This window comes from Pagrus major, chromosome 5 (genome assembly GCF_040436345.1).
Source record: "Pagrus major chromosome 5, Pma_NU_1.0".
Lineage (NCBI taxonomy): Eukaryota > Metazoa > Chordata > Actinopteri > Spariformes > Sparidae > Pagrus > Pagrus major.
Window position 1 is genome coordinate 39,401,925 of NC_133219.1, and position 24,853 is coordinate 39,426,777.

Sequence of the window (24,853 nt, forward strand, 5' to 3'; positions counted from 1 at the left end):
ACTATTAGTACATTTTAAGCAGGTGATACGCTGGTGATAGAAATAATTAAAATTGTGAATGTGGCCGAGGGGTTGAGTATTAAACTTTCAATATACGTATGTGTGTGTGCAACTGCGTATTATCTGTTTTTTTCCGATTGCTCCTGAAGGCGTCTTCTCGTCTCGTGTTGTTGTCTGACGCAGCTAGCTAGCTAGCTAACGGTAGCCAGCTTGAATCGATAGGCGAGTGTTAGCTAGCTGGCAGGCGTCACTTTATTATAGTTACTGTAGCAAAGTACTTCCGACCAAAGCGCCTAAAGAATGAGAAGAGTTACCTTATTTATTAACGGGACGTCTAAAAATGGCAAGGTGGGTAAAAAAGAAAGCTGTGCAGCTTTGGGCCGCAGAATGACTGGATTTTTCCACTGAACATACGTGTTTGATTATAGCTAAACAACAGTCCTCCACTGTAGCTGTTATATCACAACTTTATTATGTTATTAACAACAGTGATGAGGTGAAGTCTTGTCTTTTTTAGCATTTTAAAAATGTTAGCTCAGCCTGAATGGGCTCATTAATCATGTATGTATCAGACTGCAGTGACCTATTTATGTTTCAGACTGAAATGAACTGATTTTTCTCATCTCTGCCTCCCAGGTTGTAGCAGTGTACGGCACCTTGTCAGACTTACTATCTGTAGCAAGCAATAAGTTGGGAATCAAAGCCTCCTGTTTGTACAACGGGAAGGGTGGCCTCATAGATGACATTGCACTTATAAGGTGAGCTCACAGCACAGCAATGGATGTGATGCCTGCAGTTGTGAGCCTGTCATCTCAGCCTGTGACCTGTTTTCTGTGTGTTTCTACAGAGATGATGATGTGTTGTACGTGTCAGAAGGAGATCCATTCATCGGTGAGTGCTGTCACGTAGGAAAAGTTTTATTTAACACAGCACTTTTCTCAGAAAATCAATTACAACATCGACTCCCGCAGGAGAATCAGGCACTGTCATCGTCGACCACTATGGTTTTTTCAGGACTAATACCAAAACTGATTATAAGTAATCAGGGAGATCAATAACTGATATGCATTTGCAGTAAAACTTTAAATATTAATGTCAAAAATTAGAATAACCAGTATGAATGTAACTTCGGTTCGGTTCGGGCCGATATTAGATATTATCGAATATCGCAATATTTTCTGTCACGCTGTCGTATTTAAATTTTTATTATAATTAACTACAGCTGCACCTAATATTGTAGGCTGTCCCGTCATGGTTGCATTTCATTCTTTGCACTTAAGTTCTAGTTTAAAAGTGTTATATTTAATATTATTTTTGTTATTTGAAAGTGTTGTATGCGTTTCTGCAAAGGGAGAAGTAAATGAACAACATGTCAACCTCTCGTCCTTTATTTATTCATAGTATTCCTACTACTGATCAACATAAAATACAAACTATACTAAATAAACCTAAATCCTAAACCCAACGACTCTTTGTCTGCTGTCATAAATGAAGAAAAGAAATGACACAAAGGAACAAATCTTCATATTTAAGAGGCTCAAACCAGCAACTTTTGGGCATTTTTGTTTGAAAAAATGTCTGAAACAATCAATCAATTATTAAAATAGTTGGAAATTAATTTTCTTTCAATCGACTAATCAACTAATGATTGTCTCTTTATTTACATCACAGACCCTCAACATGAAGCCAGGGTCACAGCTGATCAGCACGGAGCACACACCGATTGGCTGACCCTCAATATCGGTGGTCGTCCGTTCACCACCACCAGGTACCTGTGGTCCTGAATGAACAGTTCAGTGTTTTTGAGGTGGGGTTCTGTGAAGTCCTTATCCAGAGTCAGTTCTGTGTTTTAAAGGGTTAGTTTGGATCCATCAAATTCACTTAATAACATCAACGAACTACCTGATATAAGCAGCTGTAGACCAGCGACTCCTGTTCCTGATTAGAGGAGAGTGGTATAATGGCTGAACGTGCTGTCAGGCAGCAGGGTAAAGTGGTGAAAATATGCTAAATATAGCATACTTTAGCTTGAGATTGCCATTTTTATGTGCAAATATATTTCCCCGTCCTCAGCAGTACATTAGTGCTTCCTGCTGTCATTATGGCTTCGTACTTCATACAACCCCTCTTAAAATACCTGAATTATTCCTTTAATTCTGTCTTTACACAGTAGGCACAGCACTAAAGATTTAAGTTTCTTTGTTATAGTTACATTTAATTCCTCGTCTTCTTTGCTGAATGTGTCCGTTTGTGCGTTCAGGAGCACTTTGGTCAGCAAAGAGCCGGAGAGTATGCTCGCTCACATGTTCAGAGAGAAAGGTAAGTTGTGGCTGCAGAGACGCCGATCAGTAATCAGTTCCTCATTCTTTCATGCGAGCCATCTCTCTGAACGGGGTTTGTTATTAACTCGTCATTAACTTCTGTGTTTGCTGCAGATGTGTGGGGGAACAAGCGGGACGAGCACGGGGCTTACCTGATCGACCGCAGCCCTGAATACTTTGAGCCCATCCTCAACTACCTGAGACACGGTCAGCTCATTATCAATGAAGGCATAAATATACGAGGTGAGCTTCCACGAATCCAAAGTAGGAAAGTCTGCCTGTATCAGATCATTAAATAAAATGTCATCAGCATTTTCCTGATTAAAATCTTCCTAAAAACACAGATTAGTAGCGTTGTCCTTAATGTCTTCCAGGTGTCCTCGAGGAGGCTCGCTTCTTTGGAATTGAGCAGCTCGCCGAACAGCTGGAAGTAGCAATCAAGGTAAGATGATTTGTGGAAGGAAAATAGTTCATTGGTGTCACAAAGCACAGAGGAAGATATAACTGGTTATAAGCATTATTAGTGTTGCAAGACTGCAGATCACTGTGGGGATGCTGTTGCACACTTTTATACAAACAACAACACTGTGGTTTGCTCAGCGTTAAAAACTTAAAGAGTAAAGATACAGTGGCAATTATAAATGAGAATAAGAGGCAGACATTCACAGGCAAAATCCAAGTCACAGTAGAATGAAAAGGAGGAAGCTGTCACACACTTTTTAATGGACTTAATGAACTGACAACGTGAACAGAGAAGTATACAGCACAGCAGTTTGAACCGTTTTTGACCTGTTAATCAGGGAAAACTCCCAGGCTGACGTGCAAACGTGTTACAATACAAGGATTTTACATACATTCACAGCCTATAGGCGACAGATCGATTATCAGGTCACTTCTTGAGCAAATTTCACTGTCAGCAGATGGATTTATTTGTAATTTAGCTACTGAAATCATGTTAAAATGACATAGTTTATCGGTTGGTCCGTGTGCTTTCACATCACAAATCTCTGGTTGGTCTCAGTCCAGTTGTTTGGTCCACACCAGGGTTTGCTTGACATCTTTCACACCAGCCGTTTCAATTGAACCAAACAGGACAAGCGTGAAACACCCTCAGTAATGTGATCACTCCCTCGACAGCATCATGACCATGTTCTTACTTTCCGAACAGAACTCACAGCCTCCGGAGGACCACTCTCCCATTTCCCGCAAAGAGTTTGTTCGTTTTCTTCTGGCAACACCCACAAAGTCAGAGCTGCGCTGTCAGGTACAGCTCAGTCAAAATGTTTTCATTACCTTCATCACTCCACCATATCGAGTTTATATTTAACTCTCTTACTCTTTGTGATTTTAGGGTCTTAATTTCAGCGGCGCCGATCTGTCCCGACTCGATTTGCGTTACATCAATTTCAAGATGGCCAATCTGAGCCGCTGCAATCTGACACATGCCAACCTGTGCTGCTCTAATCTGGAGCGGGCCGACCTCTCTGGAGCCAACCTGGACGTGAGTCTGAAAACAGTTTTTTCTTGTCGGCACTGAATGATTCATGTGCACACACAGTATCAGCAGACTGCACTCAACACATCTCACAGTGGGGAAGTGAACATTTCCTTCTTCTGTTTATATTGTTTGTGGTGTTTTTGTGTTATTTTCCTTCCTGCTGCTGAACAAAAGACTTTCAGATTTAGTTTTTTTAGTCACTTCACACCAGCTGCCCCCTCGGCCGTGTGGAGGACGACCCTTCTGTTCTTAAACATGTTTGCCAATCACACACACCTACTCTCACTTTCACTCATTAAAGAAATTAACATGTTTTTTCCTCAATTTAGTAACTTTGCATACTTTTCTTGTAGAGTGTCACTAGATATCATCATCACTTGTGATCTTTGCGTTGTCTTTTGAAGGGGGCTAACCTACAAGGGGTGAAGATGCTCTGCTCCAACGCCGAGGGAGCTTCTCTCAAAGGATGCAACTTTGAAGATCCGTCTGGACTGAAGGCCAACCTGGAAGGTAATCCATCACAATGAGTGTAGAGGTAGCTTCACCTTTTGTGGTCATGTTGTAACTAAATGTTTCTGTAATCAGGTGCTAATCTGAAAGGCGTTGACATGGAAGGAAGCCAGATGACCGGTATCAACCTGCGTGTGGCCACTCTGAAAAATGCAAAGCTGAAGAATTGTAACCTGCGGGGAGCCACTTTAGCAGGGACCGATCTGGAGGTGAGTCACGGCTGACAGAGGGATAATCTCTTGGAAAAAACATCTCTGCAAGACAGTCTACATCTATTTTTGACTGAAGCATGATCGAGCTGCACGGAGCAGAGAAGTCAGACACAGGAAGGGCACAGAGAGTCGGGTTAGTTTTCAAAATAAAACACCCTGTGCAGATTCCTGATCGTATATCACATCAGATGAGATAATCTGTTTCTTTTCGTCATCCTGTAGTGTCTTTTCTTTTCCCCCGTCTCTTTTCTGTACGTCCATGAAGTCAAGTACATCTCCCTCCATTCAGCAGTCAAATAAGAGAGAATTACAGTACTTCACAGTGGATTTTGCACCTCCATGGCTTGTTACGGGAGGCAAAAGTGAAGATATATCCACTTTTTAATCCCAAAAGTTAAAAAAAACAGACTCTGTGCTCTCCTCGACCGCGGCTGTCTCCTCCAGAGCTCGCTGACTCCAGTAGCTGCCTGTTAAAACTAACCGAGTCGCTCATTAATCCAAAACACCGACCTCTGTCCCCCCACTTTGGTCATTTAGTGCAGTCGACTGCACAGGCATATTTGTTGTCTGATATTTGTAATAAAAATTCTTCAAAAAACACCACAAACACGACCGAGAGGTGAAGTTCAGTGACTGGAATTAGCTGACATGAAGCTGAGCAGACAGCTCGCGTCTACCTGTCAGTCAAAGAGGCCACGCCCCTAATTATGCTTCACTTTAAACCTTAATATAATTTTTATATGAGTGTGTTATATAAAAATTCACCTCCTATAGTTGTCATGAGCAAGAAGATTAGATATGGAGACAAAAACTGTTTATTTCTGTTGTTTTTAACATGGGCTCTTGTGGGGATTGACTCACCTTTGGAGCCTCAAGTGGCCGTTAGAGGAACTGCAGTTTGTGGTACATCGGCATTGACTTCATATCTCAGCCCCAGTTGTTGCTGCTTGAGTGGAACAAAGGGGTCAACAGTTCTCCAGGCACTTTGCGGGTTTCCACCTGACCCATTTTAACCGCCCTGCCTTTGTTTTGTTGCAGAACTGTGACCTGTCCGGCTGCGACCTTCAGGAAGCCAACCTGAGAGGCTCCAACGTGAAAGGAGCCATTTTTGAAGAGATGCTGACGCCGCTGCACATGTCGCAGAGTGTCAGATAACTGACCGCACGGCTGCAGGTCCAGTGTGGGCCACGGCTGGCTCCTCCATCCTCCAGCCTCTTCTTCCGTATACTCTCCTACTTTCGATCTCTCTTTACCTGTCTGCAGCACAGGTAGCTGTATGCACATCCCTGGCATTCCACCTATATTATGTTAGCTTTAAATATCTTGCACTAGAATTTCTTCAGGGTTGTCTCTGTATGTTTGTATGGTAGGATCGTTTCCTAAATGTTCCGCTGCGTATATCACCAAAACAAAATAATGTTCCTCGTGTATGTACATGTGTGACTATACTCCATTTCATGTTTGACATAATTTATATTCACTTTATATTACTTGACATGTAAACGGGAGTCAGATAATCAGATAATCTGTGTGCAGCGAAGCTCAGAGCGCTGAGCTTCGCTGGATGCTGCTGTAGCAGAAATAGAAGGGTCACTTACAGTAACTGTGTCGTTCTATATTCCTCTTTTAAATATGTAATTTAAATTTTGCTGGATTCAACATGTTTATAAAGAAGCAATGCAAGCCAAAGCCATAACAATAGCACAGCCTGAAAGGCTAAAAAGTGCTGTTAGTGCACCGTAAAACTATGCGACAGGCTAGTTTTTAAACACAGCTTGTGATGCAATACATGATTTACAGCTGTGACGTTTCCTTTTCCTACTTTGAATTATCGTGTACTTCAGAAGCTTTCCTTTGTGTTGCGCTCTGTGAATCTACCTCTTTTTTTAATCCGGTGTGTGAGTGATCCACAATTGCATGCGTTGGACTGTGGCACTGCATATTGTGATGTTTATGTGTGTCATTTATTATTCTTCACATTTCCATTGTGAGAAAAGAATCCAATGTGGTCGTGTGCTTTAAAGGTGCAACATGTGAGATGTGGCCAGATTTCAGTTTCAGACATTCAAAGAACAAACGTGTGAAGAAACAACAGCGTTGACTTTACGTAGAGACGTCTATGTACTGTGAGGCAGAGATGTCTACTGAAGTTAGCATGCTAACCAGCTAGCCCCGGCCCGTCCTGTCTCCTAACACCACTTTGTACCTCAAGAGGTACAACCGTACACCGAAACTCAACATTAGAGCCCAACAGATATATCAGCCTGTCACAGATACATCTGTATTGTGGCGTATTTGTTGTCTGAAACTTTAAAGTTCTCTAAAGTCTCCTGCCACCGTTATGGACATAAATCGTATCCTTGTTACAAGTAATTGAAAAGGAAATATGTATTTACACATATATTCAGTGTATATAAGAATATTGGTGGACGTATCAATATCAAAATATTCACCTCCAGTTTTTTGTTAAACTTTTCTGCACAAGGCGTGTAGTCGCACAGCTTTTCCCATCAATCACATCTGATGCCGGGACTCGCACGCAGCCCAGCTCCACACGTGCACCGTGCTGCTAAACACGTGCTTTTCCAAGGTGTTTTTGAAGCGACTGAGTCCGTACGACAAGCCCCTGTGTGATCAGCTCCTAAGAAGTGATGATGTATGTAAAAATGCTTCACCGCTGATGTCTTCTCGTCCCTGGAGTCATAGTCCTGTATCCCCCGTCTTTGAACTGACCTCGGTCAATCTCAGAGGCTGTGTTCAGTCCCAGTCTGGAGTCCAGCCGTCTTCACTGGGAGGCTACTGAGCCCCGAAGCTCCACGGCTAACTGAGCTACTTGCTAACGGCAACTAGTCGCTACAGCCAAAGATAGCAACAACAAAGAGTATAGTGAGCAGCAGGTAGCGGTGATGCTGCCCCCTACAGCTCTGGAGCTTTGAATTCTGGCCATTTCTTCCAGATTACACCTTTAACTCAAAGCCATCCTCACGTGTTGTTTATGTGGGTTTGCCTGGAAAATACTTTCATGTATCGAAGTATATCACTTAATCATGCTTTGAACTTATATGCACAATTATATGTTAACCTGTAAACATGTTATACCTTTTCACCAAAAAAATGTTTGGTGCTTGTAATCTTCTGTAAATCAAATCCGGTGTGTTTCCAAAACTACCAAAAGAATCATCGTTAGCGTAGGCCGGTGTCGTCAGCTGTTTGTGTCACCTCTTCTGGACGGTGTGTGTCCGTTTGCATGTGTGAAGAGCGTTACTCGTGAAGTTTCTCTCTCGCTGTAGCTCAAAGCTGCTCTGATGCAATACTATTCAATAGTAGGTACCCAGCCTGTGAGAGTGAATGATGAAGGCAATCATGTTGTGTGTTTCACCTCGAGGGTGAAAATCAAACGGGAGAGAAGCTCTGGTTATTTATTTTGATACATCTCACTGAATGCAATATGGAGCAAACGTTGGTTTGTGTTTGAGACGGGGAGTCGTGTCGGGCTCCCTCTCTGTGATTATTGCACTCGACCATGGAAATTTATTTCCATAAATGACTGTTATAAATAAATTGCTATGAAGAAGAAGAAAACAATCTTTGGTGTCTGATTCTTTTCAAAATATAGTTTATTTTTGAATTTCTTTTTACAATACACACACAAAAACAAGCAAATAGACAGAGTGTAACAAAATAAAACAAGTAAAAGAAAAAAAAATAGCAAACCACTCACCAGAATAAATGTCAAGTTACTAAACTAAACACATAAATTAAAACTGGACAACGCTGTGTTGATGCTCTGGTTAGGTTGAGGCACTAACACCACTTGGTTAGGGTGAGAAAACATCATGGTTCAGCTTAAAATATCTGTTCTGGTCGCCACGATCACGGGTCGAGATGGTCCAACTTTGTCGCCACAAACAGCTGGAAACGTCTGCAGGTCTCCTTAAAAATATCTAGTAGTGAGACTGGAAATCCGGCCGCCTGTTCGGCAGCCTTGTTGGTTTGTAATAATGGAAATAGAGCCCATGTAACCAAGAACAAGTGAGGTCAACGAAGGTCCAAGACAAAAGCCAGAAAACTGAAATCTCTGGCAGATCAAAGGCCCAAAATACACTAAAGTAAAGTCACCTCTGCCTCTTAATGTGTTCAAGAAAGGATCCCAAATCCATTTTGGATGTCGGAGCTTCTGGAGACTTCGGACGAGCTGTATGGAGCCATTTTACATTTTTGCATTTGATGGGAATCTACACGACAGTAGATATTTATATTTTTTTAAATCTCACAGGATACAGGTCTAGTCAAGATCTGAACACAAGTTGTGTTTACAGTCTCTGCTAAACAGCTTCATCCTGCATTAGAGAAGACCTCAGTTAAAATAACCAAAGAGCGTAATGAACAATGGACCCGTGTCAGGAAGAAGAAAACAATATATTTGACAAAAAAAAGAAGCTAATGAAGTACGTACGACTGTTAATATAAAAACAAATATATAATACAGACAGAACGGATGAAACAGGATCCCATCAGCCGAGTTTTCTCATCTGATTTTGAATCATTTATTTAGTCTCAGCTGTGAAGATTAAAAAATACATCGTTAAAGGAAACGGCTGAAGATGTTCGATGGCTCGTGGCAAAACTCGTCCAGGATAACTCGTTCTTTCTGTGGAGGGGCAGAAATCACACCCCATGTGTGAACTTTACGCAGCCCTGCAGGTCGCCAGTGTTAAAGTGTTTCTTTAATCCCACTTTGTGGCCTCCTGTGGTGAAGAGTCAAACAGCACAGGCTTATAAAAACCCTGGAAAACAGCGAGCAGCAGGATTCACAGAGGGACAGCGGACAGGAAATCAGAGACACCTGAACAAAAGGTAAATACATGTTTTAAAGCTGTGAATTGTGAGCTATGACAGGAAATGTAAAGTAATATTGTTAAAGCTTGTTCCCTCAGAATGGCTCCTCAGACTTCAAACCTCTGGCTGCTGCTGGTGGTGATGATGGTGATGTCACAGGGCTGCTGTCAGCACTGGTCCTATGGACTGAGTCCAGGAGGGAAGAGGGACCTGGACAGCCTCTCGGACACGCTGGGCGACGTAAGCTTTTTTATTTATACAGCCCAAAATCACATTCTGAGCAGCTACACTGAAAATTTCAGCTGTAAAAAGTGTGTAAACATTTTTTTTGCACAGATTCACTGATGTTTTGTTCTTCAACAGATCATCGAGCGTTTTCCTCACGCCGACTCTCCCTGCAGCGTCCTGGGCTGTGCCGAGGAGCCACCTTTCCCCAAAATGTACAGAATGAAAGGATTTATCGTAAGTTTTTTACCTGATGTGTTTCTGTTCATGCATCAGGCAAGTTTTAACTTCTTCTCCCAGATTGAATCTCTTCGTCTGTTTCAGGGCAGCGGCACCGACCGGGACAACGGACACAGAACTTATAAGAAATGATGATTATTTGATTCTACAATAAATTATTATATTAGCATAACACACGCTTTGTGGTTTATTGTGTGAGACTTGCTTACTAAATGTTTTTTAATATCCTTAATATCTGGGAGGATTTAAACTCTTAATGGGATTATAATATGATGTCTCAGCTGATGGAGAGGAAAACAGCAGTAATGTCTCCACAGAGCAGGAAAATAAACATGTTGCCTCTAAAGATCCTTTTCACTGTCGGTGATAAATGTTTTAATGTGAGCACAGAAGGAGAATGAAGGTGTTTATTTCAGGATATTTGAAAGCCGTATGTACGACACCGTAGTAATCAGGCAGACCAGAGTGTATAATCGTGCATTTGAGCGACAATGATGAGAATTTTACATAATTTGGAAACTAAAACATGATGATGATTATTTTAAGTGTTGGTGACACATGATCGCTAACAGGCACACAATCAAAAATATATTTTTTTGTCCTTATTGCAGTTTGATATCAAGCAGAAAGAAGCCCGCCCTCATTCTTTAATCAATAGTCGGCTGCCTTAACAGTCAATTATTGATTAATCATCAATAACATTAAATATGTTGAACATTTTTCCTTTAGAAAACTGTTTTAACCACTGACAGGATCTGTGTTTGATGTAAAATCACAGTCGGCCACATGAGGAGCTAAAAGAACAGATAAAGTCAACGTAAAGTTATTGAACCTTAAATAAAATAACAATACAAAATAGTTAATTCATTTTAATTACGGAGCTTCTGTCTGTCGCTGTTCAACAACTGGCCACAAAATCCCTAAAATACTGAGGCGACTAAATGGCTAAAATCAGTTTATCAGTTTATGTAAAATGTCTTTCTGCAGTTTTTTGAATTACAAATTACTTCACCAGTATTTTGTGTTTTATTTGGAGATATTTGAAAAACAAGTGTCTGTAATCTGTTAGTGTAAAATATGTTTTTACTGTATTTGTGCCTCTGATTGTCGATTAAGACATTTTTAATTGGTTAAATTCTTAACAGCGATTAATTGATTAATCATTAACATCCCTAATTGTGAAAGCAGCTTATTAAGTCAGGTGAATGAGACAGCTGTTTGTGTCCAGTGTTGTTATTTTCACTTCCTACAGTAAAGTTACATTATCTCTGTCACATAGACACGATTGTAACTGAAGCTACAGAAGTAACGTAGTTATTTTAACCCAAACCACGAAGACTTCCTGAACCTCAACACGTAGTTTTTATTTTATAGGATTATTATTATTTTCACTGTATTTCCAGGTCTGCAGGTCAACCACCCTGAGAAAGACCTGATGCATGATGGTCTTCAACTCAACATGACAATGTAACAACATGATACAGACGATGATGATGATGATTAATCCATTACATAATTAACATGCCATTAAGTTTATATTCTTTTTCCTGGAAAATGATAAGGAGAAGTTAAAATCCAGCAGCCTGCTGTTGGCTGCAGACCCTTTTTCACAGCAGACATTTTGACTTGTCATAGCAGGAAATACTCGGGTGAAACAAATCCAGTTAATGATGTCTGGTTCTGTTCATGTGTCAGTAAGCAGCAGAACGGGCTCAGCTTGAACTGAATGTACTCGTTATTTTCATGTCGTAGCTTTTCCTGCTATGACAGGTCGAAAAGGTCGACTTTAAATATGAACTTAGACATTGTGACTCTGTGGAACTAAAATATATTAAATGTAAAGTTTTTCTTTGAGTAGAAACTGAAAACATTTGGGTCATTTTCACCCAAACGTCACTGATGAGGTTCTCAGTGTTTCGCCACCAGATGGCCCCAGAAAATAACATGAAACTTCCTCCTTGAAGTTTCTTCTCCTTCATCTGCTGCCTGTCTGACTCCCAAAACACTCAGCCATAAAAATCCATATTTTTAGACTCTAGATAATCTCTGCTGCTGAGATTGTTACAGTATTTTCTGTAAAAAGGTCGGATCAGATCCCGTAAATGAGAGAATGTAATTCACGGTACTTTATTGTGTTTGTCCAGCACGAGAACATGTGAAGCCAGTTGTGTTGTAATATCTCACCGCCTGCTGGACTTGCTTCACTCCACAATCTGCCACGGATTATAAAAGGTGTTATTCATGGACGGATAAGCAACATGAACATTATTTGAGCAGGTGACAGCAGGTGTGTGTGTGTGTGTGTGTGTGTGTGTGTGTGTGTGTGTGTGTGTGTGTTTGCCAACAGCATATGGAATTTAAACAACCTGAATAACAAATCGAAGTTAATTCATCACAGAGATCTGACAGCCTGTAATATCCTGCTGACAGCCGTGTGCAGGTGTGTGTGTGTGTGTGTGTGTGTGTGTGTGTGTGTGTGTGTGTGTGTGTGTGTGTGTGTGTGTGTGTGTGTGTGTGTGCGTGTGTGCGTGGCTCTTATCTCCAGTGGAAAGGGTGTTTTTCAAAGTAGTTCAATCGGTGTGTCAGTCTGCTGTTACTCAGCAAACACACGGGTCACAGAATCACTTCCGTTGGGCTTCACCTTGTTGATGAGATTGCAGCGACACCATCTGGGTCAAGTATTGTCCTTTATTGAAAGTGATTGATAAGGGATGGATGTACCGAAAGGGGAGCCGCGCAGCAGGAAATAAAATATTTACTCAAGATCAATAACGTGTGAACAAAACCTCCCTGTGTCCTTCTACCCTCCATTTTCTAAATCAAAGACATCATATCTCAGGTATTTTTCTTATAGAACATTATCGACATTTTCTTTTTAAAAGTGGAGACATCAAAGCAGCTCCGGCTCGAGTTAAAGGAGAGGAGAGTGGAGGAGGCCACGATGGTTTCAAACGGCACCATCATCAAGAAAATACCTGACGCGGACCCTGCTGAGCCGGTCCTCCCACAGCTGCAGGTCCACAGGTTACTTCTAATTAGTCTCTCTGAGACCGGCCCGAAGCTGATTGAACTAATAAAAGTGAACAGGCGGGTCGTGGTCTCAGAGCTGATGGAGGCCGGCGGTGGAGTCTAAGTAGAGGCTGTGAGCCACTCTAATGACTGTACGGGTGCCTAAATCTAAAGCTACAGCCTGCAGATGGTTAGCATAGCTTAGCATTAAGACTGGAAACATGGGGAAACTGTTGTCCAAAGGGTTTGAAAGCAGATAAAGGTGTTGCACCCTCTGATGCCATTTGCATTTTTCTTTTTTAATCTCTTGACGTTTCAGCCCACAGACCCTCCTCAAGACCTGAACCAGTGATCTTTTATCAAAGCTAGGCTAGGCTAACCGTTTGCCCTTGTCCTTATACTAAGTGAAGCTAAACAGCTTCAGGCTGTAGCTTTGTATCAACTATATTAAAACATATCATTATATAATGCCCACATTTACTTTAAATATTATGTTTGGTGCATTTACTGGCATATTAATTTATTTATTGATCCATTTATTATTTCTTTATTTAGTTTTTATTTTGGTAGTTTCAGTCCTCCATACATATTTACTTTCGACAACAAAGCGTACGAGCTTATATATAAGTACATGTTTCCAAAATGTTTCTTCCAAGTGTCCTTGTAAGTCATTACAGTTAATCAGCGTGCATGTTAAATGGAGCTGGTTATTAATCAGCTTCACCTTTAGCTTCTCCTGCCACGCCACAATAAAAAGTCCCTTTTACTGTCTGAACCCACACAGACAAATCAAACTGGAAAGTCCCGAACGTGTCCCCAGGCGTCCCCCAGCAATAAATATCACATCTCACTTTCTTTGTTGTCCTTCTTTTCATGCAGAGTGAACCATCTGACTGCATCAAACCCCGGCGTATCGCCGCTGTCAACGTTTAATAAAGTGCCTCTAATAGCTCGGTGCCGCGTGTCGGCTCGAAGGAAACCCATTGAAACCCCCGAGGAAACTGTAACCAGGCAACTAAAGCTGGCCGAGGTCTATTTCTTTTTTTCCTTCTGACCGAAGGAAATGGAAGGTCAGACGCTGAGGCCGGCTCCTGAATTGTCAGGGCGAGATTAAAGACATGAAAGCATTTATATCCATCTATCTATCTATCTATCTATCTATCTATCTATCTATTGATCGATCTATTGATCTATCTATCTATAGATCTGAATCTTTCTTTTCTTTCTGTCAAGACTGCACATGCACACGACACAAAACCAATCCCGAGGAAAAAACTGGCTGACACCAATCAGGGGGGTTGTTGTTCCCGGCTGTCAAGTCTGCTGCTTGTGTTATGCAAGACAAAACTCTGTGTGTGTGTCTGTGTGTGTGTGTTTGTGTTATGAATTTTACAGGGGACACAGAGGAAATTTCAGGCCCTGATATATCTTCCAGGATTCGATGGATATTTGTAGTTTTTAATTCAAAAAGCTGAGATCTGCCGGACTGTTGTGATATCCAAGCTGTTCTATAGATAAAACTGTGACATGCTCCCTGGAAATAAACCCTCCCTCGCACAGCAGATGAATCAGGAAGCGGCCGATCCGAGGCGGAACCATTAGGGCAATTCAATAGAAAGATAAGACAACGAGGAATTATTGAACCGAGCTGATCTATGTGTTTGACCCCGACATGAGCCACCTGTCGGTTTGGATGCGTCCTACAGATGTTAGCATGTATAATAACACGGTGATTAAGATTCCAGAGGCAGCGGGCCGACTCCCTCTGACCTTTTCATCTGCCAAAACATAGATTAGTGCCTGCTCACCGGGGAGCAAAGGGGGCACCGTGCCCTTTGTCTGACATCACCGTGTACAAGATTTGCAACTAGAACATTACAGGTCTTTATTGTAACGCCTTATATAACTGCAGAGGGACCGACTTTCTTCTACAAAGACAGACATATAGTACATTATTTGGGGAAGAGATCATCAGGCCAACTGTGTCATGCTTCCTGTAATCCTCACGGATGGGTCGGACACAGATCAGTACCATTTCAAACCCAGTCTCCAGAATAAACGATGGCCATGTTCGCCTCTGCAAACCATTGAAACTTTCAGCCCAGTCACCGGCAGCTAACGTTTCGGCAAACCATAGTTACGCCCAAGGTTGACATTTGTACCAAACGTGACACATCACATTCACATCATGTGCTTATTAGCCGCCTGGAAGTGCAGGAGGTGTCGTGATTACAAGCACAGCAAGGCTGCCAAACGGGTCGCACCACTTTATATGTACTTTATAGACATTTCCATCCTTTTCGTAGCGTCACAACCGGCTATTTGTCACGAGAAGTCGGACCATCTCCATCCGATTTTGTTGCGATAAAACTGGGCTTTTTTTAAGGAGCCCTGGAGACACTTTCAGCCGTTTTGTGCTGACCAAAACCGGCTGTCTTTCACAGTTAGCTTTGACCACAAATGTCCTTCAGAGGGAGACTTTTTACTCTGATTACTCTGAGTACATTTCAGAGCCTGTACTCTATTACTTTTACTGGAGTAAAGAAGTTGAATCAGTACTTCTACTTTTACCAGAGACTGTTTGTACAGTTCACTGGAGGAGAGACTGTGTGGACTTTTGACAGGTCTGGGTGTAAATAACACCATTTTATGCTTTTCTGGTTGTTTTTTCTGTTTTAAATCAAGTCTCCAGCTACTTCAGTTGTTTAGGAAGAATGCTGCGACGCTGTTTTGCCGTTAAGCTCCAGAAATGTTTTGTTGACTACGAAACTTGACACCTTGACTTTCCGTCAACATGGAGGTGAGTAGAAATGATTCAACTTTAATTTTTTGGGTGAACTGTCCCTTTAAAGCCCGCATGAGGGGAGTTCTAAAACCAACTTGCACAAATATGTAATTACAAACACTAGAAAACACAATCAAAATGAAATCCATGATGACAGTGAACCTGTTGAACCGTACGTTGCTGTAATGGGATGTGAAAGCCCTTTTTCTTGCGGTATTGAGGCAGGAAAAAATGCAACTGCGGAGGATTTAAAAGCTCAGAACAACAGCTTGGGGAATATCCTGGCCAACTATGTAGTTCACGTTGTTCCTGTGATTGCTGTGCTTATATGAGAATCTCTCTAAATTAAAATGCAGAGAGCCAAAGATGCTAATCTTTTCTGGAACTGCTCCACTGACAAGCAGAGAGTCTGGCCCTGTGTGCTCGTTAAGTTCGTCTTCAGCCGAGCTTCGTTTCACAGCGCAGTAATGTGCCCGCAGCCCCTCTTTAACAGCTACTCGGGTAACAATGTAAAACGGCATCATTTTAAGTTCCCTCTCATTGTCGAGAGTAGTCGCTGGAGTACGTCAGCACCTCCGGCATCTCGGGTGCTTTTTTCTCTCCCAAACAAAATGAACGCTGCAGCTTCATTCAGTGGTGTTTTCAAAAGGTTGGAAGAAGGCAGAATAGGAGGAGACAGTCTGCGGAGGTCGGCTCAGGACAAAGGCAGCAGAAGCACACAGTCAATTATGTCGCCAAGGACCCCTGAGAGCTCTCTGAAGGGCTCGGGAAACAGTTTGGCAGGTTGTTTGAGACGCTGTGAGAGTCAGAAAAGCAGATTTCAGTTCCTTTGAGGTGTAAAAACATCCGACACCTGACCTCCTGACTTTACCATCACAGCCCTGATGAGAGAAACGATCTTAACCTCTTCCTTCCTCGTCCTGATGACAGAAGCTGCGGTTTGACAGCTGTTTAACATCCACGCCACCAAACACAACGCTGATTTATTCAACGCTACAAGCATCATCTGAAATGTGTTGTGATCTCAGACTTTCCCCCTGAATAATGCACACGGAGGCAGCACACTGAGTTTGACCTCAGACAGATTTCTCAAACATCGTCTGTTCTGCAGAAGCTTTTCTTTTTCTTTTTTTTTCCATTACGCCACGTAGTAGAGCAGAGACGAGTGTTTGACTGACTCATGTGTAAACACTTCATCTCTGGGGAATCAGGATCCCACACGGTGTGGAGATGCTGCAGTCTGGTCTCTGTGTGTCATCTCGTCTTTAACAGGAGACTGTTTTTTGGTGACATATGATCTTGGATCAAGGAATCAGGCTTCATGAGTAACAAATGTGCATGTGTTTATCCACTGATCCACACCAACATCTCTGGAGCGTCTTTACAGATCAATTTGGGATCCCAGGGCTGAATGGAGCCATTAGTTTTTATTATGATTATTATTTTCATTGTTGTTTTTGTTGTCTCTTTAACAACCTCATTAATTTAGGAGAATGCTGCAACTCTGTTTTACTGCGAAGCTCCAGAAATGTTTCGTGGACTACGAGACTTCACCTGACTTTCATCAGCATGGAGGGAGGAGATGATGACTAAATCTGCTTAGAAATCCTTTTAAAAGACGCTCCTTACATGTGCAGAACTTGCCTGAGAAACATCATGTTTTTAAGTTTTCTTCAGTATCACAGTAATCCAGTGATAGTTGTCTGTACATCCACAGGTTCACTGCAAACAGGAACTACTAATAGGTAATTCAGCAAAAGTTTTAATGTAGTTTTGGAGAATTTTATTGTGTTTCTTTGGTTGTTTTTTACATTTTAAATCAAGTCTCCAGCTACTTCAGTTGTACGGGAAAATGGAGGGAGGAGATGATGACTGTGTTTTACTTTCGGGTGGACTGTTCCTTTATCTTTTTGATGCTTAAATTAGGGGGAATCAATGATTCTAATCCAGTAATGATACAGTACACATTAATCTAAAAATGTCATTGGCACTTTTTAAGATATTTTGACACAAATACTTCTGTATTTTTACTTGGAATAAACATTTAAATACATGACTTTTACTTGTTACAGAATTTACACTCAGAATGGTTCGATGTTGCGATAATCACGATAACCATGATATAAGAAAAATGATGATATCGTCTGAATAATCCAGCTTGTTATGGTAACAGACTCTCTCTCCACCTTCCTAATTTATTTACAAATAAACACACTGTAAATAAAATTACAGACAGATTTGATTTCTAGCATTTCTTTTTTCAAATTTCAGTAGATATCACGATAATATCGTTATCGTGAATAAGATAAAATCGTCTGAATAATCCTGCAGAGATGTTCGGCCTCGTGCATCTTTAGTTGATCTGGTTGCCTTTTCACTAATAATTCTGCAGTTGTTTTTCTTTTCGTGCACTTTCTTTACAGTTGTGGTTACAGACTCTCTCTCCACCATCCTACACTTGTATTTTGAAGGTAATTTATTGCTATAAAAGAGACAAAACACACAGTAAACACAGCTGAGGATAGATTGGATTGTATATGATACAATGAAAGGATCGTTCTCATGAATTTTGTTTGGCCACGATAATCGTAGTTAAAAGCTGAGAGTGACGTGGATGAAATGACAGTGAGATAAATATTCTGACATGAAGTAAATAAAACAAAACAAAACAAATCATGACAGTGAGAACATCTCAACATTAAAGATAATAGTAAATATTTTAATTCAGTTCAATACCACAAAGAGAAGTGACTAACAACAGGAGATATCTGCTACGCTACACGGTGCTCGTCATTCCCGTACATACGCTCATAAACTATAAACTGAGTCACATCTTTTTACAGGCCAGACATGTAGTTAGTAATGTTATATACAGCAGCTCTGAGACCTTTACTGCCACCTTGTTTTATGGCACTTGATATATGGTTATTGTATGGCACATTGAATGAGAAAAAAAACAGCCCACACGCACTATATACTGCAGCACGGACCTTGGCAGGCAGCGTGAAATGTTTACAGCCTCTCGCCAAGGTTTTCCTGTAAAGGATCATTACATCGTTTGTGGTGGATTTAGGTAATAAGAAATACATTAAGATGATGCTTCTGTGTGAACGCCTGCAGTCACAGTTAATGTCCTCTCCTTCAGTTACGTATTAAACCGCTCTGCCTATAATCATTAACACGTCACAGTTCACAATCCGTTCATATTTCGCATCAAATCTAAGAAAACATAAAACAGCAACAGCGCTCGCTCCAAAACCATCTGTCCTTCAGTCCTCTGCTGCTTCCAGAGCAGGTAAAAGGTGTGAAAGCAAATTGTTAAACAGCTCTGAGGCGATCCAGCTGCTTCACAAAGAAAACACGACAGGTCTATATCAGGTAAATGCTGTCTCTTCATTCACGAGGAGTGGACTGTACAGACTACAGATGCAAAAAGTGCTCATGTAAAGTGCCTTCAGTTAAACTTGTCCAACCTTTGTCCCATCAGTTTGTTATCTACTTCCTCTTACATGTTGAATCGAGGGCACCGTGCCACGCTGGTTAAGTGTCTTCGGCCGACTCCCTCTGGACTGCTATTGTGAGGTTTATAACTTTGTTAACGTCAACCTTGCTTTTGGGCGCAGCCAAGCAAGAAAAAGCTCCAAAGGATGACACAATGAGGGCGGAAGAGGCCCCGGTAGTTTCTTTGTCTCCCGACTGAAAAGCCTTGGATCTAAGTATTGATGCTGATGGACCCGTTGCTGAGGATCGACCCCTTGGTGACCTCAGTGCTGACAGTGGAGAGCGGGACGGTCTCGTACCTCTCCGCCACCCCCCAGCAGCGACAGCGCAGCAGCGTGGACTTGAGCTGTTTCTGGAAATTGCTGTTGAGGAAGCCGTAGATGATGGGGTTGACGCAGGTGGACGCCATCGCCGTGAGGTGGCAGAATGAGAAGATCATGTCGTGGCCACAGATCGGGATGGCCTCGTGGTTCCAGTCGAACACCGTGTTGAAGACGTTGAGAGGGAGCCAGGAGATGGCGAACGCCACCACTATGGCGATCAACATGGCGTTGATCCTCGTGGAGCCCTTGTTTTTCTTTTGCGTGGCGTTCCTGCCGCGCTCCACCATGTCTTTCCTCCTCCTGAGGCGCAGGTAGACGTGCAGGTAGCACACCATGATGAGGGCGAGAGGGAGGATGTACTGGAAGACGAGCAGGGAGGTGGTGTAAGCTCGCCGCTCTTCAATCGACGGCCAGTGCTCCATACAAACGAGATGGTTGCTGACCGGGAAGGGGACGCTCAGGTTCTGGAAAGGCAGGGTGAGAACGCTGTAGGAGAGGAAAGGCACCGAGATGAGGCAGGCCACGATCCAGGTGATAGCCACGGCCAAGTAGGACTGAGCCACCACTGGCTTCCATCCGGTCGGGTGGACAATGAGCTGGTAGCGCTCCATGGCGATGAGGACAAGGGAGAAGATGGAGACGGTGACAGAAATACACATGATGAACGGCGTCAGCTTACAGAGAGCGTCTCCGAGGATCCAGCGGTCCATCAGAGTGTAGATAATCGTGACCGGCAGGCATACAATACACATGAGGATGTCAGAGCAGGACAAGTTGGCGATGAAGATGTTGGTGACGTTGTGCATCTCCTTGTGCCGCGTGATGACAAACACGAGGCAGGAGTTCCCGATGAGGCCGACCGCCATCACCGCGCTGTAGGCGACGATGAGGAAAGTGGTGCCGCTCACCGACAGCGAGCAGTGAAGCTCCGCTGTGAAGTCCCACGGTATCTCTTTCCACAGGGCCTGGTTGTAGTTGGTGCTGTGCTGCAGCTCCATGATGGGTTTTTTTCCTTTTTTTCACTTCAAAGGGACAACGTGAACTAATCTGTTGGGTCACACCTGCTGTAATTACTTCATGAATAACATTTGTTTTACAGCTTTCCCTCGTCCTTAATCTTCTTCACAGCCGTCTTCATTTGCAGCCTGAAAAACAAGAAAAGGAAAATGAGACAAACCTGAAACTTCTGAGGAGCTTTAAAGTTTTGAACTCTGGAGACATTAAGAGGTTGGTTTGAGGGCTGCATTTTGCATTTTTAACCAGATAACTTGAAAAAGCTCTGTTTGGAAATAATTATTCTACAGTGATTGGGGTGATTTTGAGGGCGTGCATGTCGTCAAACAACCAAAGTAGGTCCTGCTGTGTTTGATAAATCGATCAAAGTTCATTCTCATTTACAATTTTTACTCCTGCCCTGTGTTTTTGAGCGCCTGTCTGCCCCCAGAACAAAGTTAGAAGGGTTAGTGGGTGAAATCCAACCCTTAAAAACCCTCGTACATCATCAGGAGTCATCGATGGCGTGTCTGTAAACAGACGCGGCCGGAAATTTCTAATACGACTTCTTCAGCTGCGGTGATATCTTGTGATTTTGCTCGCAATTTGTTCACAACTTCACGCCATCAATCAAGTCATCAATTAAAAGAGAGCGCTGCTTCACTGCCCGACCACTAGCGATGCTTTATTGACTAACATTAGCAACCCGCGCTCCAACCCTGTCAGTCTGCATTGATATTAGAGGAGCGGTCCCAAGTGCAGCAACACCCGACCCTGAGGCGTGAACTGAGGGTGAGGGCTAAGTGGTAGGGCAACTAGTGGTTCGCTGTGCATTCAGAGCCAAGAACCCTTAAAGGATCAGTTCAGATATTCAGTCATTATCTCCTCCTTTCGTAGTCGACGAAACATTTCTGGAGCTTCACAGCAAAACAGCGCAGCAGCATTCTGCTAAACAACTGAAAACATTTTATTTGAAAAGACGTTATTTACACCGTTTTTTAAAGATCTTTACTGTAGCTACTGAGCTAAAAGTGTTCGTGTGCACCCCGTCTAAAGTTGGTGCACAAGCTTGACCATATATCGGGGGTAAATAAAGTCTTTTCAAATCAATTTTGGATCTTGGGGCTTCTAGAGACATCGATTACGCCATGTGGAGTCTCCAGCTACTTGCTGCAACGCTGTTTTGTTTTGAAGCTCCAGAAATGTTTTGTGGACTACAAAAAACTTCACCTGACTAATGACTGAATTTTTCATTTTTGGCTGAGCTGCACCTTTAAATCAGACTGAATTATGTAATATCAGACAGACTTTTCTTGTAGATTAGTCAAAATAGTTGTGGCGTGACCTGATTGAGTCGATCTGCCTCCGACACATCCTGACTGTGACTGTTGCACACGGGCACGTTGTGATGTCGACGCTGAAACATGTTGAACATTTTGTTCGGCCCTCGTTGGTTTATGGCTTAAATTGAAATGTTGCTCCTATAAAAAAATAAACTGCAGCATAAAAATAAATGGACCCTCACTTGATGTAAAACGGTTGCAGAGACTGACTCTTCTGAATTCTCGTCACTCCTGGATGTGATCCCACAGGTGTGTTTTGAGGTCCACTTAACCTTTGCACACCCTGACAGTGGCGTCAGCGTTAGAAAAAAACAGAGATGTATGAAAGGAATAATTAACGTCGGCGTGCAGAGATCACAAGGCTGCCGGCAGATCCTCTATCTCCTGGAGGACCGGCTATAAGAATAAATGATACGCTGATGGCACATCATCAAGAGAGCAGCACAGATCCACTCTTCGTGGCATCGCCGTAATGGCATGCTGATTTAAATTTCCATCACAATAACGGCGATAATGACTGCTCCTTCAGAGACAATCATTCCCTCGCACTGTTTTTCTCCCCTCATGACGGCGGGGAATTGATTCTGTTTCTGTCCATAAAGGAGCAGACACCTCTCGTCACTGAGCACTCACAAATAGCTCCTGGGAACCTAAAGCACATGTGGTCCGGACAAATTCCAACAAATTAATGATCTGGAAAACAAAAACAGAAACGCTATTTTGTTCCACCAAGAGCGTATGAATGGTGCACACGCATGTGTGTGTGCAGTACTGATTAACCAAGATGTCTCGGCCCGCGGCTCAATCCCACAGAAATTAGTTTTGCAACACGGCTCCGCGAACAGAATGAAATCTACGGGATTTAAAGGATTCATCTTTTTTAATTGAGGACTCCTTAACGATGATAAACGCTGACACATTAATTGCTTCAGGCTGTCTCTATTATGAGCAGAAAATTCTTGTTATGATGTGTTGTCCCATCCGTGGTGATTAATAACAAAGACAGAGTATTCATAACACACGTAAACACTTGTAGCTGCAGCTGAAGTACAGTAATATCACTTCAGTCCCTCTGCAGCACTGAGTCTGCTCTGGTTAGGATAATCAATCCTGACTGGATACGTGATCTGACACAAGCTGCAGCCGTGATGCTGATTGTTTATGGCAGACTGTTGGACACTTAGAAGTGATGTATGAAAAGATTTACTCAGGACATTATTAACCCCTTTGATGCATTAATTCATAAATCTCATCATGAAACGCATCATCAAAAAAGTGATTTGGGAATAACCTTTAATCCTTTAATTCCAAGAAAATCAGACAATAAGTGGTAAAAACTACTTTTTTAGAGTAAATGTGGGAAACAGAGACCGACCGATGTATCAGTTGGATGATTTTAGCTGCACAGTATGTAGATACTGGCCTCTCACAGATATATTGGTGTTAGGGGTCAACCGATATGGGTTTTTCAGGGCCGATACCGATTGTTAGAAATCAAGTAGACTGAAAACCGATATTTGGGACGGATTCTCATTTACAGTAAAAAAACTGAAACTCTTTGTGTCAAAATTTCACACAACCAGTGATGAAATAAACCTCAGAACAATTTTATTTCCTGTACATCCTCTCTCTAGTTACTAGTTACTTTGCAGATTCAGATTACTCAGTGTTTATAAGATGTTAACTGTGACGTGTTACCAATCGGATATTGTTGTGGGCGGGGACATTGTGCACGAGGATGTGTCATCAGAGCCAAAGTAGCACATTTTTAAATTAGTTTATTTTATCTGCGATCCGGTACCGATAATCTGAATATGAGAACTTTGTTTTTGTGCAGAACATGATGCAGATAAAGATGCTTGGACTAGTTTATAATCATGAAAAATTCCCAGTGAGGTTTATTGTTTCCTGTCAAACTGTGAAATATCCTGCCTCCATCACGTACGTATCTTTTCCTCACAGGTGTTTAATAAACACATTCGAGGCAGTGTTTCCCACACATACACTTAACTTGGGCTGGCCGTTCCAGCATTTTATTGGCTGCTTTTATTGTTTTATTACATCCGCAAAGAACAACGCCCTCGACGATCAATTAACTAGGTGACAATCTGCCCTCCTCCCTTCTCCGGCTCTGGTGTTACATCCTATTTCTCTTTGTTTTGTATGAACTATTAAGTGCACCTTGTTGCTGCGGTGTCGTTCGGTGCACGTTGGTTTTGATCGGCTACATAATTAACAAGTTTCCTCCACACACAACAGAATTATGGGTGTTTTTTGGGCGACTGTATGAAACTTACTGCTGACGAAGAAACCAGATAGCATTGATGGTAGAGAGAAAATGGAAAGGACGATCCAGGAATACCTGACGATATATCGATATCCACATTTTTTACTACCTGTATCGGCATTGGACCCAAAAGTCCAGTATCGGTCGGGCTCCAGCTAGAAATACTTCTAACCAGATTTTAATAATATTTTTTCTGTGAGTGAAAATACATCCAGTGGACGCTGAGCACCAAAGGGTATATTCTGCTAAGTGGACCCATATTTATACGTCTGTTTAATCAAACCACTCAAATATAAATTATATTATAATTTTCAAATCAAATAAAACACAATAAGGCAGCGCTAATATAACCTTTAGTGCGTAACGTCCACTGGACTGATGGAAAAATGTGTATATCAGCCAAAATGATTACATAAAGAATATAATAATGTCTATAAACACATATTTTGTTTACAAAGATCCCAAAAACGATGAAACAGAGGCAGGATATTTTACAGTTTAAATTACATCAGTGCACTGAAACAGTAAACTTTAATAATAATAATAATTATAAATAATCACAAGCATCTGTTTTCTGCATTTTAATCTCTAAAAATAATTTTCTAATCGGTTTATATCAGGTATCATATACGCTGATATCGGTATATATCTGTGATGGAACAATATCAGCACACTGATTTATCGGTCGGGCTCTGATTAGGACGCACTACTTCAACTTAAACGGTTAAAAATGTCTTGCCAACTGTGATGGACGTGCATGAAAGGGT

The 24,853-nt window shown here is 42.0% G+C and overlaps 3 protein-coding genes across 3 annotated transcripts; 2 read left to right on the forward strand and 1 right to left on the reverse strand.

Annotated features, from left to right (window-relative positions):
* The first annotated feature begins 224 nt into the window (after nucleotides 1–224).
* Nucleotides 225–8,120, forward strand: kctd9a (potassium channel tetramerization domain containing 9a). Its single transcript, XM_073467046.1, has 12 exons — nucleotides 225–348; nucleotides 637–758; nucleotides 848–891; nucleotides 1,672–1,768; nucleotides 2,261–2,319; nucleotides 2,436–2,564; nucleotides 2,696–2,763; nucleotides 3,490–3,585; nucleotides 3,673–3,822; nucleotides 4,224–4,329; nucleotides 4,405–4,538; nucleotides 5,580–8,120. Exons 1-12 carry the CDS (start codon nucleotides 301–303, stop codon nucleotides 5,694–5,696), a joined length of 1,170 nt encoding a protein of 389 aa, XP_073323147.1. The 5' UTR covers nucleotides 225–300; the 3' UTR covers nucleotides 5,697–8,120.
* Nucleotides 8,121–9,375: 1,255 nt separating this feature from the next.
* LOC140996269 (progonadoliberin-1) lies at nucleotides 9,376–10,018 on the forward strand. The gene is made up of 4 exons (XM_073466613.1): nucleotides 9,376–9,398; nucleotides 9,479–9,620; nucleotides 9,744–9,842; nucleotides 9,930–10,018. The coding sequence occupies exons 2-4, from the start codon at nucleotides 9,480–9,482 to the stop codon at nucleotides 9,975–9,977; spliced, it is 288 nt and encodes a 95-aa protein (XP_073322714.1). The 5' UTR covers nucleotides 9,376–9,398; nucleotide 9,479; the 3' UTR covers nucleotides 9,978–10,018.
* A 9,047-nt stretch (nucleotides 10,019–19,065) lies between these two features.
* Nucleotides 19,066–20,497, reverse strand: npy8br (neuropeptide Y receptor Y8b). Its single transcript, XM_073466781.1, has one exon. It carries the CDS (start codon nucleotides 20,459–20,461, stop codon nucleotides 19,352–19,354), a length of 1,110 nt encoding a protein of 369 aa, XP_073322882.1. The 5' UTR covers nucleotides 20,462–20,497; the 3' UTR covers nucleotides 19,066–19,351.
* Nucleotides 20,498–24,853: the final 4,356 nt, after the last annotated feature.

Coding starts and splice junctions, on each gene's coding strand:
- kctd9a (XM_073467046.1), top strand. CDS start 301: ATGAGAAGAGTTACCTTATTTATTAACGGGACGTCTAAAAATGGCAAG. Junction 892..1,671: donor AGAAGGAGATCCATTCATCG/GTGAGTGCTGTC, acceptor TTTACATCACAG/ACCCTCAACATGAAGCCAGG. Junction 2,764..3,489: donor AGCTGGAAGTAGCAATCAAG/GTAAGATGATTT, acceptor CTTTCCGAACAG/AACTCACAGCCTCCGGAGGA.
- LOC140996269 (XM_073466613.1), top strand. CDS start 9,480: ATGGCTCCTCAGACTTCAAACCTCTGGCTGCTGCTGGTGGTGATGATG. Junction 9,621..9,743: donor TCTCGGACACGCTGGGCGAC/GTAAGCTTTTTT, acceptor GTTCTTCAACAG/ATCATCGAGCGTTTTCCTCA. Junction 9,843..9,929: donor ACAGAATGAAAGGATTTATC/GTAAGTTTTTTA, acceptor CGTCTGTTTCAG/GGCAGCGGCACCGACCGGGA.
- npy8br (XM_073466781.1), bottom strand. CDS start 20,461: ATGGAGCTGCAGCACAGCACCAACTACAACCAGGCCCTGTGGAAAGAG.